This window comes from Lichenostomus cassidix, chromosome 26 (genome assembly GCF_008360975.1).
Source record: "Lichenostomus cassidix isolate B80296 chromosome 26, HeHo_3.0, whole genome shotgun sequence".
Classification (NCBI taxonomy): domain Eukaryota; kingdom Metazoa; phylum Chordata; class Aves; order Passeriformes; family Meliphagidae; genus Lichenostomus; species Lichenostomus cassidix.
In genome coordinates, this window is record NC_139506.1 from 4,242,976 (window position 1) to 4,261,667 (window position 18,692).

Sequence of the window (18,692 nt, forward strand, 5' to 3'; positions counted from 1 at the left end):
ACCTGCGCAGCTCCTCGGGCGGCCCGGTGGCGCGGCGGGAGTTCACCCACTGCTGCAGCTGCGTCATGGAGCTCTTGCGCTGCGCCACCTTCTCGGGGTGGGAGCGCGGGGCCACCCCGCGGCGCTGGGCCGCGATGTCACCGTCACCGCCCGGCGGGAAGGCGGTGCTGCCGGGCCGGCTGGGCGAAGGGTACGGCCACCCGTTGGGCTGCGCCGGCCGCTCGTTGCTCGCCGGTCCCCGCGGCCCCTCGGGGTACGGGCTGCCCGGCTCCGAGGGTAACTCCTGGCCGGCGATGCCGTTGGCTTTGGCCAGAGGCTCCTTCTTGCCGTCGGGCCGCTCGGCCGGCTTGCGCTCCATCTTCTCCGAGCCGCGGCCGTCGCCCTCGCCGCGGGTCTTGGCGTCGGGCTCGGCCTTGGCGTGCTCGCGGTGCGCGGCGTTGCAGTGCTGCTGCTGGTGGTGTTTGCTGGGGGGGATGTTCTCCGAGTCCGGCTTCTCGTGCCTGGGGGAACAGCACGGAGGGGTCAGTGACCCTCGGCAGTGTCCCTGGGGTGGCTCTGTCCCTCCCTGAGCCTTGCGGGGTTATTGTCCCCCAGCTTGAGTGTCCCTCGTGTCCCCAAATGTCCTGGGGGTGCTGAGACACCATAGAGGGGTCAGCAACACTTGGCAGTGCCCCTGGGGTGGCAAACAATGTGCTGTCCCTCCCTGAGCCTTGCAGGGTCACTGTCCCCCAGCTCCAGAGTGCCCCTCATGTCCCCAAATGTCCTGGGGATGCCAAGAGAACACGGAGGGGTCCCCTGGGGTGGCCCTGTCCCTCCCTGAGCCTTGCAGGGTCACTGTCCCCCATTCCACAGTGTCCCTCACGCCCCCAACCATCCCCAGCCGCGGGGCAAGCACAGCACCACGTCCCCAGCAGGGACACCGCGGTGACACGGGGACACGGCGGGCTCTGACCTCTGCGTGGGGGGGATCTGCACGCGGGCAGCCTCGCCCATGGCCTGGATCCAGGCCTCCTGCTCCTCCGTGTTCTCGGCGCTGAAGAAGTAGGTCCGGATGCCGGCGTGCTCGGCCTGCGGGGACAGCGAGCGCCCGTTACGGGGCGGCAGCTCCTCCACCCAGCACACTGTCACCTGCAGGGCACAGAAGGGGACAGACACACACCATGGGTGAGAGATCCGAGCCCAGCCCAGAGCCTTCCCCTCCGCCCTCCCTCCGAGCTGGGGGAAAGCTTTGCAGCCCTCTCACAGGGGGGTTTATTTATGGGATTTTTTTGGGATCAGGATCTCTCCTCCTGTGGGAGGAGCAGCACCCCAAAAATCGGGGGGGAAAAGGGTCCCAATCCCGGCAAGAGCAGCAGCAGGGGAGCATCATCCATGCAGGGTGAGGGGAGAAGGTGGTTCTTCAGCCCAGCGAATGTTTTGGGATTAAAAGGTTAGGTTTTGCCCCGAGTTGGTGCTCGTTCTCTGCCCAGAATGTGCTGGAAGGAGCTTTTCATTCGAGGGCCCTTTTTGAAGCTTCCACCTTCCCCCCTGTGGGAAAGGGATGGGGGAAAGCGAGGAGGAAGAAAAGGGAGGAAATCAGAGTTTTCCTCTTGAAGGAACTTCAGGGTTCAATCTCTTGAAAAAACAAAAAAAAAGAGAAATAAACCAGAAAAACGATTTCTGATTAAAACCCCTTCCTTGGGTTTCCATCCTCCCCAGAGCATGCAGCCCAGCCGGGGTCACCTCCTGAGCCCCCCATGCACTCCTGGAAGCTCTGCAGGCAGAGGGAAAATGGAATTAAAGGGATCCATGGCCTGGATTAGTGGGAGCAGGGGAGCAGAGCCAGCCCGGGGTCCCTCAGCCTCGGCATGCACCCCAAAGACAAGAAGGTACTACCTAGGTGGTGGTGGCTGAGTGCTGGCGTGGTGGTGACACCCAGAGACCCTCCTGGCCCGGCAGCCTCGCCCAGCGAGGGGCAGGAGGAGGAGGAGGAGGAGGAGGAAACACAGACCAGGGTCAGAGTGAGTGGGGTGGGAACATCTCTGCCCTTCCCTGGACAAACCATCCTCCCAAAGCCGGCGAGCTGCTGAGCTCTGTTGGTGGGCAAGGGTTTTCCCCACAAGGTAGCAGAGATATTTCATGGAATCATGGAATTATTGAGGCTGGAAAATCCCTCTGGGATCATCGAGCCCAAGCTGTCCCTGATCCCCACCTTGTCCCCACCCTGAGTGCCACATCCAGGTGACACCTGCAGGGCTGAGCACTCCAAACCTCCCTGGGCAGCTCCAATCCCTGCCCACCCTTTCCATGAGGAAATTCCTGCTGCTGTCCACCCTGAGCCTCCCCTGGCCCAGCCTGAGGCTGTTCCCTCTCCTGCTGTCCCTGTGCCCTGGGATCAGATCCCAAATCCCTCCTGTCAGGGAGTTTGCAGAGCCACAAGGTCCCCCTGATCCCCTTTGCTCCAGGCTAAGCCCCCCAGCTCCCTCAGGGTTCTCCCAACCCTTCCCCAGACACCCCCAGGTCACCTCCATGGCCCTGTCACCTGCAGAAGGTGACATCAGCATGGACACAGGGCAAACCCCATGTGTGACCCACTGCCACCCCTCACCCCTGAACCCCACCCAGCCGAGCCTAAACTCAGATTTAGGGGAGATCAGCTGCAAAAATCCCTCCCTTCGACTGGGAAAACTCGGGAGTGCCCTGTGGGGATTCCAGCACCACCTCTGGCCACAGCGATGGCACACTGGGACCAGCCAGGGAGTGACAAAGTGACCCACGAGCAGCCGTGCTGGGGACAGTGCCTGGCGATGCCAAAGGTGCCCAGCGGTGCCAAAAAGTGCCAGGGAAGCTCAGGCCCTGCCAGGGATGGATGAGGGGCAGCAGCAGCCGCTGTCACCTCTCCCTGCTCCCCTCTCCAGCCCCACGGCAGTGACTCGTCACAGGCTCGCCCCTTTCTGGTGACACTTGCCAGTCACGCAGCTAAAACAGGGCTGGAATTGGGGACAACTCCTGGCTCAGCTCCGGAGCAGCTGCTGGGAGAGGCAGCAGCGATGGAGAGAGGAAAGCAGGGCAGGCAGAGGGACTGGCAGCACCCAGAACGCAGGGCTGGGGGCTGCAGAGGGCGGCGGTGGCCTTGGGGACATCGTCACGCGTGCCTCAGTTTCCCCAGCAGCGCAGATCCGCAGGGTACCCACGGGGTCACCCCAGCGCGCTCCATGCCCCGTCACCAACAAAGCCAGCAGAGCAGCAGGGACCCTGCCAGCATCACCAGCGCCACCCCAGCGCCACCGCGGTGCCACCGCCGTCCCGCCAAGCCGCGCCGCGCCCGCTGACCTTGAACGTGTGCTTCCTGCTGATGTTGTCCGAGGGCTGCACGGCCGCCACGCGGAAGCTGAGCAGGGGGATGCTGCCCAGGATGTTCTCCTCCTTCTCGTCTGGGGGGGACAAATCCCGGGGTGTCACACCCGCAGAGGGACCCCTCAGCACAGCCCCGTCACCCCGCAGCTCCTCCCCTCCCACCTGTGGGATCTCTCCCTGCCTGTTGCTGCTCCGCCTGGCTCGGAAACAACCTCCTCAATTATTGATGCCAGCCCGGCAGCTGCCAGGGAGGCGGGGAGAGCTCGGGATTAACCCCTCGAAGCGGGAAAAAACAGTTCAGCAGCGCTGCTGTCAGCGTGGAAAAAGCCCGGGGCTGCCGGAAACACCTGGCTGGTGGCACTGGAGGTGACACAAACTCCGGGGGTGGCCGTACCTTTGTAGTAGAAGAGGCAGCGATCCACCAGCACGAACCAGCGCTTGTTCCACTGCTTCACCCCCGAGCTGGCCTGCGGGAGAGGGGCGGTGAGAGCGGCATTCCCGGAATTCCCGCGGGGCCGGGAGCGGGTGGCACAGCGGGGTACCTGCTTGTAGAGCCAGCCGCTCTTGGTGACGGCGGCGTTGGGGTTCCTCTTCATGGAGTTGGAGCGTTTCCCGAAGGCGATGCCCTTGCGGGATGAGCGGGGAGCCTGCGCGGGGCGGCAGGAGATGCTCAGCGCCCGGCCGGGGGGTTCCTGGCTGCCCGGCCGGCCCTGGGCACCCACCCGGCCGCCAGGACGCTCCGGGGGCACCTCCGACACCATGGCGTGGTTGGGGGGCTCGCTGGGGACGGTGGCCGGCCGCTTGCTGCCCGCTTTGCTGGACATGTCCGAGCTCTGTCTGTGACACGGGAGAGACAAATCAGCCGATCTGGGTTTCTCCACCCCACTGGAGTTGTTCCCCACCATTCCCAGCCCTCCCTGTCCCCCATCCCAACCCGCTCGGGACCGAGGGGAGCCAACCTACTTGTGCAAGTCAAGCCTTGGGGTGTCCTCGGGGACCTGTCCCGTCACTGGGTGCAGGAAGGTGTTCCGCCTTTCATTGTGGCTGTGGGGACAGCGGTGGGGTGAGGGTTAGGAGTCCCCGTGTCCCCAACAGAGTCCCCTTGTCCCCCGCAGTGTCCCTTTGCCACCCTGTTCACCCAGCGCCACTCAGCCACGTCCCCAAGTGTCACATCCACTGAGCTGGACACTTCCAGGGGTGGCAAGCAGAGGCTGGCACCCCTCCTGGCTGTCCCTTGCTGTCAGGGAGTTGTGCAGAGCCAGGTTCCTCCTGAGCCTCCTTTTCTCCAGACTGAGCCTCCCCAGCTCGCTCAGGATTCTCCAAACCCTTCCCTGGACACTCCCAAAAGTGCCCAAGGTTGTGGTGGCCGAGCCATCCTTCCTGGGTGCCACATGCTGGGTGGCACCACAGGCCACACTCCCAGGTCACTGCAGCAGCAGCAGCAGCAGCAGCAATGGCCAGCCGGGGCTGTGCCTGCAGCCATGTCCCCAATGTCACCTCCTCCCCTGGCTGCTCCCGGAGCCATTGCCAAAGCAGCTCGAGGCTTTGAGCAGGGACAGGGGGGCTGTGAGCCCCCAGACCCCAAACACCATCCCAGGACTCCCCAGACCCCAAACACCATCCCAGGACTCCCCAGACCCCAAACACCATTTCAGGACCCCTCAAACCCCAAACACCATCCCAGGAGCCCTCAGACCCCAAACACCATCCCAGGACCCTTCAGACCCCAAACATCATCCCAGGACCCTCCAGACCCCAAACACCATCCCAGGACCCCTCAAACCCCAAACACCATCCCAGGAGCCCTCAGACCCCAAACACCATCCCAGGACCCTTCAGACCCCAAACATCATCCCAGGACCCTCCAGACCCCAAACACCATCCCAGGACCCCTCAAACCCCAAACACCATCCCAGGAGCCCTCAGACCCCAAACACCATCCCAGGACCCTTCAGACCCCAAACATCATCCCAGGACCCTCCAGACCCCAAACACCATCCCAGGACCCCTCAGACCCCAAACACCATCCCAGGAGCCCTCAGACCCCAAACACCATTCCAGGACCCTTCAGACCCCAAACACCATCCCAGGACCCTTCAGACCCCAAACACCATCCCAGGACCCCTCAGACCCCAAACACCATCCCAGGACCCTTCAGACCCCAAACATCATCCCAGGACCCCTCAGACCCCAAATACCATCCCAGGACTCCTCAGACCCCAAACATCATTCCAGGACCCCTCAGACCCCAAACACCATCCCAGGACCCTTCAGACCCCAAACACCATCCCAGGATTCCCACCACAAGCTGTTGCTGCTTCCCTGGCACTGGGCGCAGCTGAAGGGATCCCTGGCAGTGCCAGGAGCAGTGTGACAGGCTGTGCCAGGCTCAGCTGGCACCTTGTGCCACTGAGATGGCACTGCTGGGCACCCCAGCACCTCAGAGCCCTGCCATGCCATGTCCTGGGCTCATGGGGCTGTGCCATGGGGAAAGGATGAGGTTCAGGGCTCCATCCCAGGACATTCGCATTGGATCCCAACCCCTCCTTCCCAAATCCACCGGGCACCAGGACACTGAGCCCCCCGTGCCAGCAGCCACCGACCCTTCCTGCCTGTCAGCGAAACGGGGGAGTTCGAGCAAAGAAACACTGCTGCCAAGACCATCCTATCCCATTATCCCATCCCATTATCCCATCCCATTATCCCATCCCATATCCCATCCCATTATCCCATATCCCATTATCCCATCCCATTATCCCATATCCCATCTCCCATCTCCCATATCCCATATCCCATCCCATTATCCCATCCCATATCCCATCCCATTATCCCATCCCATATCCCATCCCATTATCCCATCCCATATCCCATCCCATTATCCCATCCCATCCCATCCCATCCCGAGCTTCATCCCAGCCTGGGCTCGTGCCAGCCCCATTAACCCCTTCCAGCCCAAAACCCGCTGCCGCTGAGCTGCCACCCCTCGCAAGTCCCACCCTGTCCCCTGCCAGGCCTCTGATCCCTCCGCCAGCACTCGGGGACACCCCAAAACCCCGCGGGATGCACCCCCAGTGCGGGGCTCGTCTGACCGGAGTCATCCTCAGCGCCCTGCCCGCGCTCCGGCACAGCCCAGCCTGTTCCCAGCCCGTTTCCCCCGGCGGTGCCCCGGAGGGGTTCAAGCCCCGGGAACTGGGGCAGGTCCCATCCCCGCAGTGACGCTGACGCGCGGGGAGGGTGCAAACACCGAGCCAGCGGCACCCTGAAAGCACCCCGTGTGGGAGGTGGGCGCTGCCAGCCCCCACCAGCCGCTCCCGACCCCAGGCCGGGGGTCTCCCCAGCCCTGCCCACCTCCCCGAACCCACACTGAGCGTCCCCCCGGCCCTGCCCACCGCAGGTCGCTGTCCCCTCGGGCCGGACCCTCCCTGCCGGCAGGACACCCCGATTTGCGGCCCCGCGGCTCCTCCGGGCTCCCACCGCGCTGCCTCCCCGCACCCCAAGCTCTCCGGCACCCCCAGAGCCCGGCAAGGGCCGGAATGCTGCCGCAAGCAGCGCCCGGCGGCCGCTGGAGCGCTGACCCCGCTCCAGAAACTCGCCAGTCCCCATCGCCTCGCTAGCACTGCAATGCAGCAGCCACTGCCCGGCCCGAGGGTCCCGCGCCGCCACCTCCCCGCGGAGCCCCCAGACCCACCCCGCACCCCCGGGGGGCTCCTACCTCACCCTCCGGTCCGCCCGGAACTTCAGCATGGTCCCGGGGGTTTTCCCGGCTCAGCGCCCGCTCCCGCCTCCCGGCATGGCCACCGCGGCGGGCACGGCCGGTGCCAGGTGTCGCCGCGCTGCCAGGGGACACCGGGGCGGCCCCGCGCGGGTCGGGGGGCGCGGGCGGTGGGCGAGGGCTCTGCCCGTCCTCTGCCGGTTGTCCCGGCGCCCCGCGCCTTGCGCCGACGGCGGTGGAGGAGCTCCGGGGGGCTCCGGTGGCTCCGGTAGCGCAGGGGTTGGGCGGCCCCGGTGTGCGGCAGCCGGCGGGGAAGGCGACAGCGGGGACAAACAGCTCCCGCTCGCGTCCCCGCAGAGGAGAGGCGAAGGGCAGCGCGGCACGGCCGCCTCCCCCAGCCCAGGTGCGGAGCCGGGGAGCTGCTGCTGGCACGGCAAGGGCGACACGGGCGGCTCGGGGGGCTCGGGGGGCTCGGGGGGGCTCGAAAGGGCTGGTGAGGGGCTGATGGCCCCCCAGCCCAGCAGGGCAGAGGGGAGGGGGTGTCACAGCGAGGGGAGCAGCCGCGCTGAGCTGAGCTGTGTCGCTGCCCTGGATTCAGTGGCTGCATCCCTTCCCCCTGCTTGTGTCCCCAAACCATCCCCGAGTGTCCCCAAACCATCTCTGAGTATCCCCAAAACATCTCTGAGTGTCCTCAAAACATCTCTGAGTGTCCCCAAACCATCTCTGAGTATCCCCAAAACATCTCTGAGTGTCCCCAAAACATCTCTGAGTGCCCCCAAACCATTCCTGGGTGTCCCCAAACCATCTCTGAGAGTCCTCAAACCAGTAGTGCTTCTGTCCCCAAGCCATCCCTGAGTGTCCCCTCTGGGGCTGTCCCTTCCCCAGGCGACACCGGGAGGAAATGTCGGTGACCAGGATGGGCAGTGGCACCGAACGGGGTGGGGACAGACAACGCGGGGCATCAGCACCCCAAAAAAAAGCCCGGGAAGGTCCCAGGTTGGGAGCAGCAGGATTCGGGGTGACCCACACTCCACCTGGGCTTTGGGAAGAAAATCCAAACCCCCAGGGCGGGTAGGAAAATCGTGGGGAGGGAGGGAGGGCAGGAAGGAGGGAGGGCAGGAAGGAGGGAGGGAGGGAGTCAGGCTGACATTTCCAAGAAAGCTCCAAAGAAGGAAGCGGAGCACGGAGAGGCTGCTGGTTTCCATCCCGCCGCGGCCCCGCTGCGGAAAACCCCCGGACACTGGGGGATGCTGCCCGCGATGGCATCAACCTCCCCAAAAATCTGAATTCAGCGCCAGCGAACACCTCAGGGATGTCCCTGCTGCCCCTCGGGTGGCACCAGTGGTGCCAGCCCATCCCAGAATGTGCCAACGCTGTAGGACCGACGGAACTGGATCTAAACAGAACTAAATCCAAACCCAAACTGAATCCAAACCAGACTAAATCCTAACCCAAACTGAATCCTAACCAAACTAAATCCTAACCAAACTAGATCCAAACCAAACTAAATCCTAACCAAACTAGATCCAAACCAAACCCAAACCAAACTAGATCCAAACCAAACCAAACCAAACCCAAACCAAATTAGATCCAAACCAAACTGAATCCAAACCCAAACTAAATCCATACCAAACCCAAACCAAACGAGATCCAAACGAAACTAAATCCAAACCCAAACCCACTAAATCCACCTTTCTAGGGCACTTTTTTGGGACACGGGGTGGGACACATGCATGGACAAACCACCACCACCCCACCCGTGAGCAGCACCAGCCTCAGGCCAGTATCCAAACCGGTGGCAAATGCCCCAGTGTCACTTGTCCCCGTGTCCCCATGTCCCCAATGCCGTGACACACCCACTCCTCCATCGCCACCGCCTGCCCCAGCCAAGCATCCGGGGACAAGGTCCCCCAACGGCTGCGGGCACAGCCAGCCCTCCAGAGTGACAGTGCCAGCGCTCGCCCGGTGGCACTGCCAGGCACCTGCCAGGGGGAGCTGTGGCCACTTTTGGGACCAGAAAGGCAGGGGACAGCATGGCAGGAGCAGGGGAGGAGCTACAGGAGCTGTGCTGGTGGCTCAGGGTTGGGGTGTCACCCTCTGCCACCCCAGTTTGGGGTCACGAGGGCTGTGCCAGGCTCGGTGGCTTTTAAGCTGGGGTCAGACTGAGTTTGCCAGCCTGGAGCTGGGCGTGGCACCAGCTGGGCTCTGTCACTGTCATTGGTGTCCGGGGGTGGAGAGGGACATGGCACAGCATGACAGATCCATGATCTGTGACGGATCCGTGTATGGGAACACAGCACATCCATGACTGATCCATGATCTGTGTGTAATCCATGGACAGGGACACGGCACATCCATGACTGATCCATGGACAGGGACACGTCACATCCATGACTGATCCATGATCTGTGACTGACCCATGTATGGAGACAGGGCACAGCCATGGCTAGCACAGGGACAGGGACATGTCACATCCATGACTGATCCATGATCTGTGACTGATCCATGGACAGGGACGTGTCACATCCATGACGGATCCACGGACAGGGACCCTGACTCCGCTGTCCCCACCAGCCCTGCCCAGGGCCGGGCAGCTCTGCCAGAGCCCCACCGCAGCGAAACTTCATCCCAAACAGCTCCAGGCTGGCTGGGAGCCACCGAGATCCAGCTGCTGCCTCCTCCCACGCTCTGATCCCAATCCCAGCCCCAACCCCAATCCCAGCCCCGATCCCAGCCCCGATCCCGATCCCAGCCCCGATCCCGATCTCGATCCCAGCCCCGATCCCGGTCCCAGCCCCGATCCCGATCCCGATCCCAGCCCCAATCCCGATCCCAGCCCCGATCCCGATCCCAGCCCCAATCCTGATCCCAGCCCCAATCCTGATCCCAGCTCTGCCCCCATTGCTGGGGAGGACAGGGATGGAGAGGTCTCCATGCCGGGATGGGATGGGGAACGGGCATGGAGGCAGCCAGAGTCCCCCAAAGTGGCAATAAAACCAATAAATCCCGAGGTTTTCCACATTCCCAGCAGCCAGGCAGCTCCCGAGGAAAGGACCCTGCACGTTGGCCTCCCTCCCGTGTTTTTCCAACCCTTCCTTCACCTCTCCCTCTCCTCCCGAGCCACATCCCTCTCCGCAGGCTGCAGCCCTCGGGAATTCTGTTCTCCCCGGGAATTGCAGCGCTCAGCACCCACGGGAGGGGACTCGGGGTCACCCTGTCACCCTGTCACCCAGGGGGCTGGCAGGGACAATCTACCCTTGCAGGAAGGAGGGTGAAGTGCTGAATCCCATTTTCAGGAGGAGCCCAGGGTGGGGAAAATGGATTATAAAATGGATTTTATGGCGCTAAAAAAGGGGATGCTCTGCACTCCGGGTCCATCCCGCTCAGCACAGGGGCGCAGGGACCACAGGGATTAAAAAAAAAAAAGGAATTAAATTTAGGAAGATTCACCACATTCACACCACTCCCCTGGGAATCCCAGCTCCTGCAGATTTGCAGCATGATAGATAAATAAATGGGAATAAAGCAGCTCGTGGGCACTCAAAACCCACTCGTGGAGCCACATATATTGAGGTTCCATCCTGTCCATCCCTGTGGAGCTCCTGGCTGATCCCAGTGCTCCCGGCTGGATCTGCTCCACCATCCCATCCCATCCCGGCCCTAATCCCGGCCCTAATCCCGGCCCCTCCGTCCAGCTGAGCCAGCGTTTCCGGCTCTGCGGCCAGCGGGGCTGCGGGTCAGGGGCAGTGCAGCCCTCCGGGGGAAGGAATCCCGCTCTGGGAGAAGGAATCCCACTGCGGGAGAGCAAATCCCACTCCTGGAGAACAAATTCCACTGCTGGAAAACAAATTCTACTCCTGAGGAAGGAATCTCACTCCTGGAGAAAAAAATCCCACTCTGGAAGAAGGAATTCCACTCCTGGAGGACAAATCCCACTCCTGGAGGACAAATCCCACTCCTGGAGAACAAATCCCACTCCTGGAGGACAAATCCCACTCTGGGAGAGCAAATCTCACTGCTGGAGAACAAATCCTACTCCCAGGCATTGCCCTGCACAGCCCTCTCCTGTGCTCCTGTCCCCAGTCATGGTGACATTCCAGTGTCACTGGGATGGGAACAGGGAGGCAGAGTGGGGTTGATGTCACCTCCTGCTCCCATCTGTGCTGGTGCCACTCTGAAGCCACCCCAGGGGGACAGTGCCACCCCGAGCATTGCATCCCCACTGCCACCTCAGCCCTGTGACAAACTGTCCCCACCAGCTGTCCCCGCAGTGCCACCCCGGCCAAAATCAGGGTTGTGGTGGCCGAGCCACCCTTCCTGGGTGCCACATCCCGGGTGGCACCACAGGCCACACTCCCAGGCAATGGCCCAGCCGGGGCTGTGCCTGCAGCCATGTCCCCAATGTCACCTCCTCCCCTGGCTGCTCCCAGAGCCATTGCCAAAGCAGCTCGAGGCTTTGAGCAGGGACAGGGGGGGTGTGAGCCCCCAGACCCCAAAAACCAGCTCAGGAGCCCCAAACACCATCCCAGAATCACCCAGACCCCAAAAACCATCACAGCACCACCCAGACCCCAAACATCATCCCAGGAGCCCCAAACACCATCCCAGGACCCCTCAGACCCCAAACACCATCCTAAGAGCCCCCAGACCCCAAAAACCATCCCAGCACCACCCAGACCCCAAAAACCACCCCAGCACCACCCGCTCCTGCAGGAGCCATCAGCTCCCCATCATCCCCCCGATTCCCGCGGGATCCGCGCAGGGAGGGAAGGAGGAGGAAAAGCCCGAGCAGGATCCTCTGGGAAGCAGCAGCGCCGCTCTGCCAGCCGTGCCAAGCCGGGCAAAGTCCTCGGGAAGGGCGGGCGGAGACTCCCGGGAGCCCACGGGCACATCCCGGCTCCGGGGGCGCGGGGAGGGAGAAACTCCCGGTGGGATGGACGGATGGGAGGATGGGAGGATGGGAGGATGGATGGATGGATGGATGATGGATGGATGGATGGATGATGGAGGGATGGAGGGATGGACAGACGGACGGAGGGATGGCCAGGAGCAGGGGGAAGGCCGGGGATTTCCAGAGAACAAAGCGGCTGCTGGCAGCCAGCGCGGCCGGCGGCGGAGGGGAGGGCGAGTCCCCCGCTGCAGCGCCAGCTGGGGTCGGGGAGAAGCACAAAAAGCACAAGAAAAGCACCGGGAGTTTGTGTTTTATCTCCCTGGAAACCCCGGCTCCAGCCCAGGCGCGGCCCGCGGGGGCTGCCGGCCAAACCACGCTGCTGCCGGAGATTTGGAGCAGCATCCTGACCCCATGGGGGGACATTCGGGGACGGTGACAGCTCTGGGAGAGGGGCGGCGCGGGTGACAGTCCATACGCTGGCAGCTGTGGTGTCGCTCCATTGTCCCTTCGTGGGGACAGAGCCCCAAACCCTGTACACCCTCAGAGCCACCAGTGCCACCCGGAGCCACCACTGCCACCCCCAGAGCCACCAGTCCCACCCAGAGTCACCAGTGCCACCCAGAGCCACCAGTGCTACCCGGAGCCACCAGTCCCACCCAGAGTCACCAGTCCCACCCAGAGCCACCAGTGCCACCCAGAGCCACCAGTGCCACCCGGAGCCACCATTCCCACCCAGAGCCATCAGTCCCAACGCAACCTCCAAGCCACCACCTGGACTCGGCCCTGGAGGGTTTAAACTGTCGCTAAGCTCTTTAAGAAGCCACTCGCAGGGACAGGAATACCTGTCCTGAGCAATCCCCGGTGCGAGGCATCAGAGCAGCCTGGAACTGACCCCTCCCGGCCAGGTCAGGGCAGGGGATTACGGCAGAGGAGCAGGGAAAATCCTGCGGGGACAAATCCCCAGCACCTGCCGGAGCCACGACAATCACACCCAGGTCCTCATGGTGCCATCCCTGGTGGCTGCTCCTGCCAGCTCTGCCTGTCACCACCACCGGCTGCTCCTGGTGGCCACAGACAATGGCCAGCGAGTGCCATGGCCGAGCTCTGTGTGCCACAGCCAGGCTCTGTGTGACATGTCCAGGGTCCGTGGGACACCTCCAGGGTCCGTGTGACACGTCCAGGCTGTGTGACACGTCCAGGGTCCGTGTGACACGGCCAGGCTGTGTGACAAGGCTGCACACACACACACACACACACACACACACACTCACCGGTGCCACCGCGCGTCCCCTCCGCCCGCTGCGCCACTCGCCGAGCCGGTGGCTCTCCCGCAGCCGGCCCGGGCGGATGATTTCCCTCCCAAGCCCATGGAGACCGGCATCGGTATCAATCATTAACAGCCGCGGCAGCTGCCGCCGGCCTTAACCCCCTCGGCTCCGGGCGGAGCGCCGGGAGCCACCCTTGCCCCCGCTGGAGTGGCAGCTAATGACACCGCGACACGGCAAAGCCACCGCGGGACAAACGGCCGAGGAGGAAAAAGGGTTCCCAAGGGGCTCCGCACCGCCAGGGACCCGCAGCCATCCCTGCAGTGTCCCTCCGTGTCCCTCAGCCCTGTCCCTGGGACACCCACAGCCCCGCGTGTCCCCAGACATCCCAAATGGCCCCATCCCGGATGGAGATGCCGAAATCGCCGCTCTCCCACCCCAGGTTCCCCCCGAGGGGCTGAGCCCCCCAGGAGCTGCTCCACCCCAGGCCAGGATCTCAGCTCGGCGCTCTCTCCCTCCCTTCCCGCGCAGCTTTTCCGAGGAACATCAATGGCTGTAACTTTACCCCAGCGTGTTTACAGCCCAGCTGCGGCTCTTGGCTCGCTCAGCCGTGCCCAGGGCCAGCTCGGCTCCCGCTCAGCCGCCACACCGCGCTGTCACAGCCCCCCTCCCATGCCGGGGGTCCCCCGCACGCTGCGGTCCCCGCGGGACCATCGGGATCACCATGGAGAGGGGACACAGGCTGGCAGGGCTGGAGGAGGAGCAGGAGGGCTGTCCCTGAATCCTGGGGACAGATGTCCCTGTCACCTCCCCCCCGCTCCGCCGCGCTGCTGGCCGCGTTACCCAACCTGCCGAGGGGTTGAATGATTAACCTCGGCCTGCGCCATCGCCGTGTCCCTGTCGCCCGTGCGCTGTCCCCATGTCACCAACCCCAGCAGCACGACCCCGCAAACACACAGAGGGTCTCAATCCCTGTCTCTCACCCCCTCCCCAGCTCCTGGAGGTACTCACAGCACCACCGCCCAGCTCCCTGTTCCCTCCGCGGCCACCCCGGCAATTTCGCCCTCGTCCAGCCCCAGCTGCAGCGCCGGGGGCGTCCGGCCTGGAATGATCCCAAATCGCCTCGGACAAACATCTGCACGGCACCACCCCGCCGGGCTGCGGCCAGGGCGGCCGCGGGATGGTTTCAATCACGGGAAAATCCCACCGAACGGCTGAAAAATCGCGCAGGGCAAGGAGCCAGGCACGGCAGCTGATAAGGCAGTCTGGCGGTGGGGCTCGGGTTGGCTCGCTGTGTCCGTGCGCTGGGCACGGCTTTGGGAATTCCCATTCCCCACATCCGTTTGGGATAGAAAACCACGAAATCCTCGCGAACACCCCGAATTGGGAATGCTCAGGGGGTGCAAGGGGGTGAAATTAAACACCCTCCTGCTCCCAGCAGTGATTCCTGAAGCTCTGCAAATCCAGGAGCTGCTATTCCCAATCCAACCCCCCGGGATGTGGCTCAGGGTGAGCCCAGCCTGGGCTCCACCAGCCCTGTCAGGCTGTGCCGCTCCCTGCGGAGCCCCTTGATGGTTTTTCGGATAAATCCCTCGATTTTCCGCTGCCGGCTCTCCCACGGGCAGCTCTCACTCGGGTGAAAAACAAACCCACCAACGCGGAACCTCAGGGAACGGGCACAGACAGTGCCACCTGCCCTGTCCCTGCTGCCACCTTCCCTGTCCCCGCTGCCACCGCGGGATCCCAATTCCCGGCGCTGTCGCGAAGCTCTGGATCAGGGGGTTGGGCAGCGCTGGCTCTGCCCCAGCCCGGGAGCTGCAGCGCTGCCAGGTCTCCGAGTGATTCATCCCAACCCCGCGCCCCGACCTCCCGCAGTCAAGCCCCGACACATTCGGCACATTCCTGGCGGAGCACCCACACCTGCCGGCGCGGGAGGCTGGGGAGGTGCCAGCGGGCTCTGAGAGGAGCTGCACGGATCCCAGGAATGGTCGCAAGGCCGGGATGGCCCAGGGGATGGAGGGGAAGGAGCGGCTGTGCTCTGGTGACACAGCAAATTGTCACCGTGGGCAGCCTGGCGCCTCCCCGGCACCGCGCCGAGCGCCCCGGTTGCCTCCCCGGTGCAGCGCCTGGGTGTGAATGGGGAAAATCTCCTTTTTTAGATCTGATCCCGCACCTTGCTGGGCCTGGGAACAGCCTGTCACCGGCGGTGACACAACCGCGCGCGGGTTGTGCAAGGCCCTTGTGCCAAACAGCTCCCAAGGACGGCGAAACGCCACCTCCGGGTGGCTCCGGGTGGCTCCGGCTGGCCACGGTGGCTCTGCGGCCCCAAATCCATCTGCGGCCCCAAATCCATCTGCGGCACATCCCACGGCCCCGGGAGCGGCCCGGGATCGCAGTGAGGGTGCAAGGAAATGTGTGGAGTGGCCAAAAACATCCCCAAAGTGGGTGGGAAGAACCAAGCCTGGTACCCACTGGTGCCACAGCAGCCCCCAGACCCCCCAAAAAATGGCGACATACCCACCCTGCCAATCTCCACGTCAAAAGAACCAAAGGCCCTCCAAACCAGGTTTGTCCTAAGCAAAAAGATCTAAAAAACCACACTCGGGGAGCCCCAGAATCCCAGGATCAGGCTCAGGATCTGCAGCCGAGGCTGGCACCATTTTTCCTCTGGCTCTGCAATGGTGCCACCCTTTGGGGCATCCCGGGGGGAGTCACAGCACTTCCCTGGGTGATTTATTGTCACCCCCCAGCCCACCCCACCCTGGTGTGGCCGGGAACAGCTTCCCGGTGAATCACAGCTCATTCCCAGCTCCCCAGCCGCGTCCTCATCAGCGCCCGAAGCCCAGAGCAGCCCCGGGGAGCAGCCGCGGGGGGAAAGCCAGGAATCTGCTGGGGAAGAGCAGAGGGAGCTGAACCCCCTCCTGCACACACCCAACACACCCCGGGAGTCTCCCAGGCGGCGCGGGGACAGGACACACCTCAGTGTCACCAAACAGCCCTGGCCGTGTCGCTTGTCCCCCTCCCAGCGCCACCTCCGCAGCGCCGCGGGCGGGCGAGCTGCGCAGAGCGAGCTCTTGCTCTCAGTGAAGTTTAGTTTAGTTTATAGTTTAGTTTAGTCACCGTGGGATGCTTCCAGTTGGGAATCGGGACAGTTCCAGCCTGCCGCTTCCCAGAAACCCCATTCGCTCGGGAGGCTGGTGCCAGCTCAGCTCCCCCTTCCTTCTCCCCCGGCAGCGCGTAAATAAACGCGGCCCCGGCCCTCCCTCCGCGCCGCGGGGAGGAGCAGCCTCGGCAGCCGGGGAGGGAAGCTGGAAGGACGGGATGGCTGAGCCGGGCTGGAGCCGCGCCAGTCGCAGCCTGGGGAGAGCCCTCGGCGGTGCCTTTGGCGGCGGGGCAGCTCGGGACGAAGCCCTTGGGATGGTAATGAGATTCCCCCCTTGGAATGTCCGCCGAATCCCTCCAAAAATGTCACAGCATCCCCTCTTGGGACACTCAGGGCATCCCCCCTTGGAATGTCCACTGGATCTCCCCTTGGAATGCTCCCAGGATCCCTCCGAGGATCCTCACGGCGACCCAGGAGCTGCACGGGAGTTATTCCGGCAGATCAAGGAACTGGTTCGCTCGGCCCTGGGAAGAGCCCGAGGCTCGTCCCGCGTTTCCAGAGGGCACAGATGGCATAAAGGACGTGGGAAGAGCAGTCAGGCGCCGCGGAGGTGGCGATGCCTTCAGCAGGTGGCTCCTGCTTTTCCCTGGGTTTGGCTCAGGCAGGATGCTCCACGAGCTCGGCAAACACTGTCCCCCAGCCCAGCCCGACCCAGGAGTCGAAGGAATGCGATCCCAAACCTCAGCTCCTCAGGAAAGCAGCAAAAAGCCATCCACGAGCTCAGCCTGCCTTGGCACCTTTCTCCCTCTCACCTTTTCCTTTTCCTTTCTGCGAGAAAGGACGGAGCAGGATGGAGGCAGGACCGAGCTCAGCTCCAAACCCTGCCAGCGCCGGAGAGTTCATTCCCAGCTCCCGGGCATCCCCAGGGATGGAAATGGGATGGGATGGAAACCACAGCCATCCCACATCCCGCAGCAGGCCGGGGCAGACCCACCACACCCACACGGCGCTGCCAACAGCCGCTGGGGCACCTGCCGCGGGGATTTGGGGTGGAAAAGCCTGGAAAAGGCTTTTCCAGGCTCCGGGAAAGCAGCTGGAAGCGTGGCAGAGCTCTCACTTTAAAAGAGCTTTACTTTAAACATCCCTTTAAAGGGAGCGAGGCAGGAGGCGCAGCTGGGTCTCCCCCAGGTGATTTTAAGCAGCATTTCCAGGAGATTTTTTGCTGGAATCTCCAGGATTCCCAGCCGGCTCCTTCAGGGCTGCTCCCCCAGGTTTTGGGGACAGTTAGGGAGGCACAGGTGGCACAGGGAGGGTCCCCAGGGCGGGCAGGATCCTTCCCGCATCCCGGCTGGCAGCGCAGCTCAATGCCTCTGCCTCCTCCCGGCCCTGCCAGCCTTATCCTGCCGCCACACCTTCCCGGAGCTCCCGCCCGGAATTAACCCCTGGCAGAGCGCAGCCGGGCCTTTCCCGCGCCGTGCCCGCCCTGCCACCTGCCCCGGCCGCGGTGACAAAGCCTCTCCCCGCTGACATCCGCCGCCGCGTCCCCTCCCCACGAGCCCTCGCCCCGGGAGAGCCTCCGAACTCGAGTTTTGCCTCCCCCGGCGCAGCTCAAACCCCTCCAGCACTTCCACCGCTCTCCCTCCAGCCCTTGAGTCTCCCTCCATCCCCTCAACCCCCTTTTTAACCCCTCCGAGGCCGGGCAGCCGGCTCAGTTACCTGCTCCCAGGTGCTGCCGAGGGGAGAGCGATGGGTAGGAGCCAAGGCTAGCAGCCCCGGGCCGGCGGGGACCGAACGGGAAAAGCCCCGGTGGCCTCCGGGAGCGGCAGGAGCAGCCCGGCCGATAAGCGAGGGCTGAAATCCGAGCCCGCAGCTCGGCTCCTCGCTATATAAACACCACGCACACCCCCGGCCGCGCTGCCTCTCCCGCCACTCCCGCCGCTCCCGGCCACGCCAGGCGCTGCGACAGCGACAGCGACAGCCCGAGCCCCTCGGCAGCCGTCCTGCCCCGTCTGCCGCGCCGCTGCCAGCTCGAGGTGGAGCTTCGCGCTGGTTTGGGGAGGCGCTTCAGGTGTGCTGGAGCTCCGCGGAGCGCTGCGGGGGCTGCGCGTGGGGAAGGGGAGGCTCCGGTGGGCACCGGTGGGCACCGGGTGGGGAGGGACTGCGTGGGGATGTGGGAATAAACCGTGCGTGAGAAGCGAATACCGCGGGGTTTAGCCTCAAAAAAAAGCAGGTGGGAGGAGCTCAGCGCCACGCTGGATCAGCTGACGAGGCACCTGTGGCCATGGGAAATGTCCCCTTCCCCGGCGGTGACAACGGGCGGTGGGTGCCCGGTGCCACCCCGAGGCTCAGCCCCACGGAGGGGACACGGTGGCCGATGGCCAGGAA

The 18,692-nt window shown here is 63.9% G+C and overlaps 1 protein-coding gene across 13 annotated transcripts in view; it reads right to left on the reverse strand.

Annotated features, from left to right (window-relative positions):
• The window catches only part of PLEKHA6 (pleckstrin homology domain containing A6), a 51,264-nt gene that overhangs the window by 16,533 nt on the left and 16,039 nt on the right, over positions 1–18,692 (reverse strand). For 7 of the 13 annotated variants that reach the window (XM_085082859.1, XM_085082866.1, XM_085082857.1 and 4 more), the window contains 6 exons: positions 4,300–4,380; positions 3,879–4,173; positions 3,731–3,803; positions 3,313–3,413; positions 953–1,128; positions 3–500 (listed from right to left, as the gene is read on the reverse strand). In XM_085082859.1, the coding sequence (XP_084938985.1) occupies positions 3–500; positions 953–1,128; positions 3,313–3,413; positions 3,731–3,803; positions 3,879–4,173; positions 4,300–4,380 (1,224 nt within the window). Of the gene's footprint in view, positions 1–2; positions 501–952; positions 1,129–3,312; positions 3,414–3,730; positions 3,804–3,878; positions 4,174–4,299; positions 4,381–13,769; positions 13,950–16,324; positions 16,413–18,692 lie in introns of those variants that run through there. The other 6 variants (XM_085082869.1, XM_085082862.1, XM_085082860.1 and 3 more) reach the window with 5 other exon arrangements.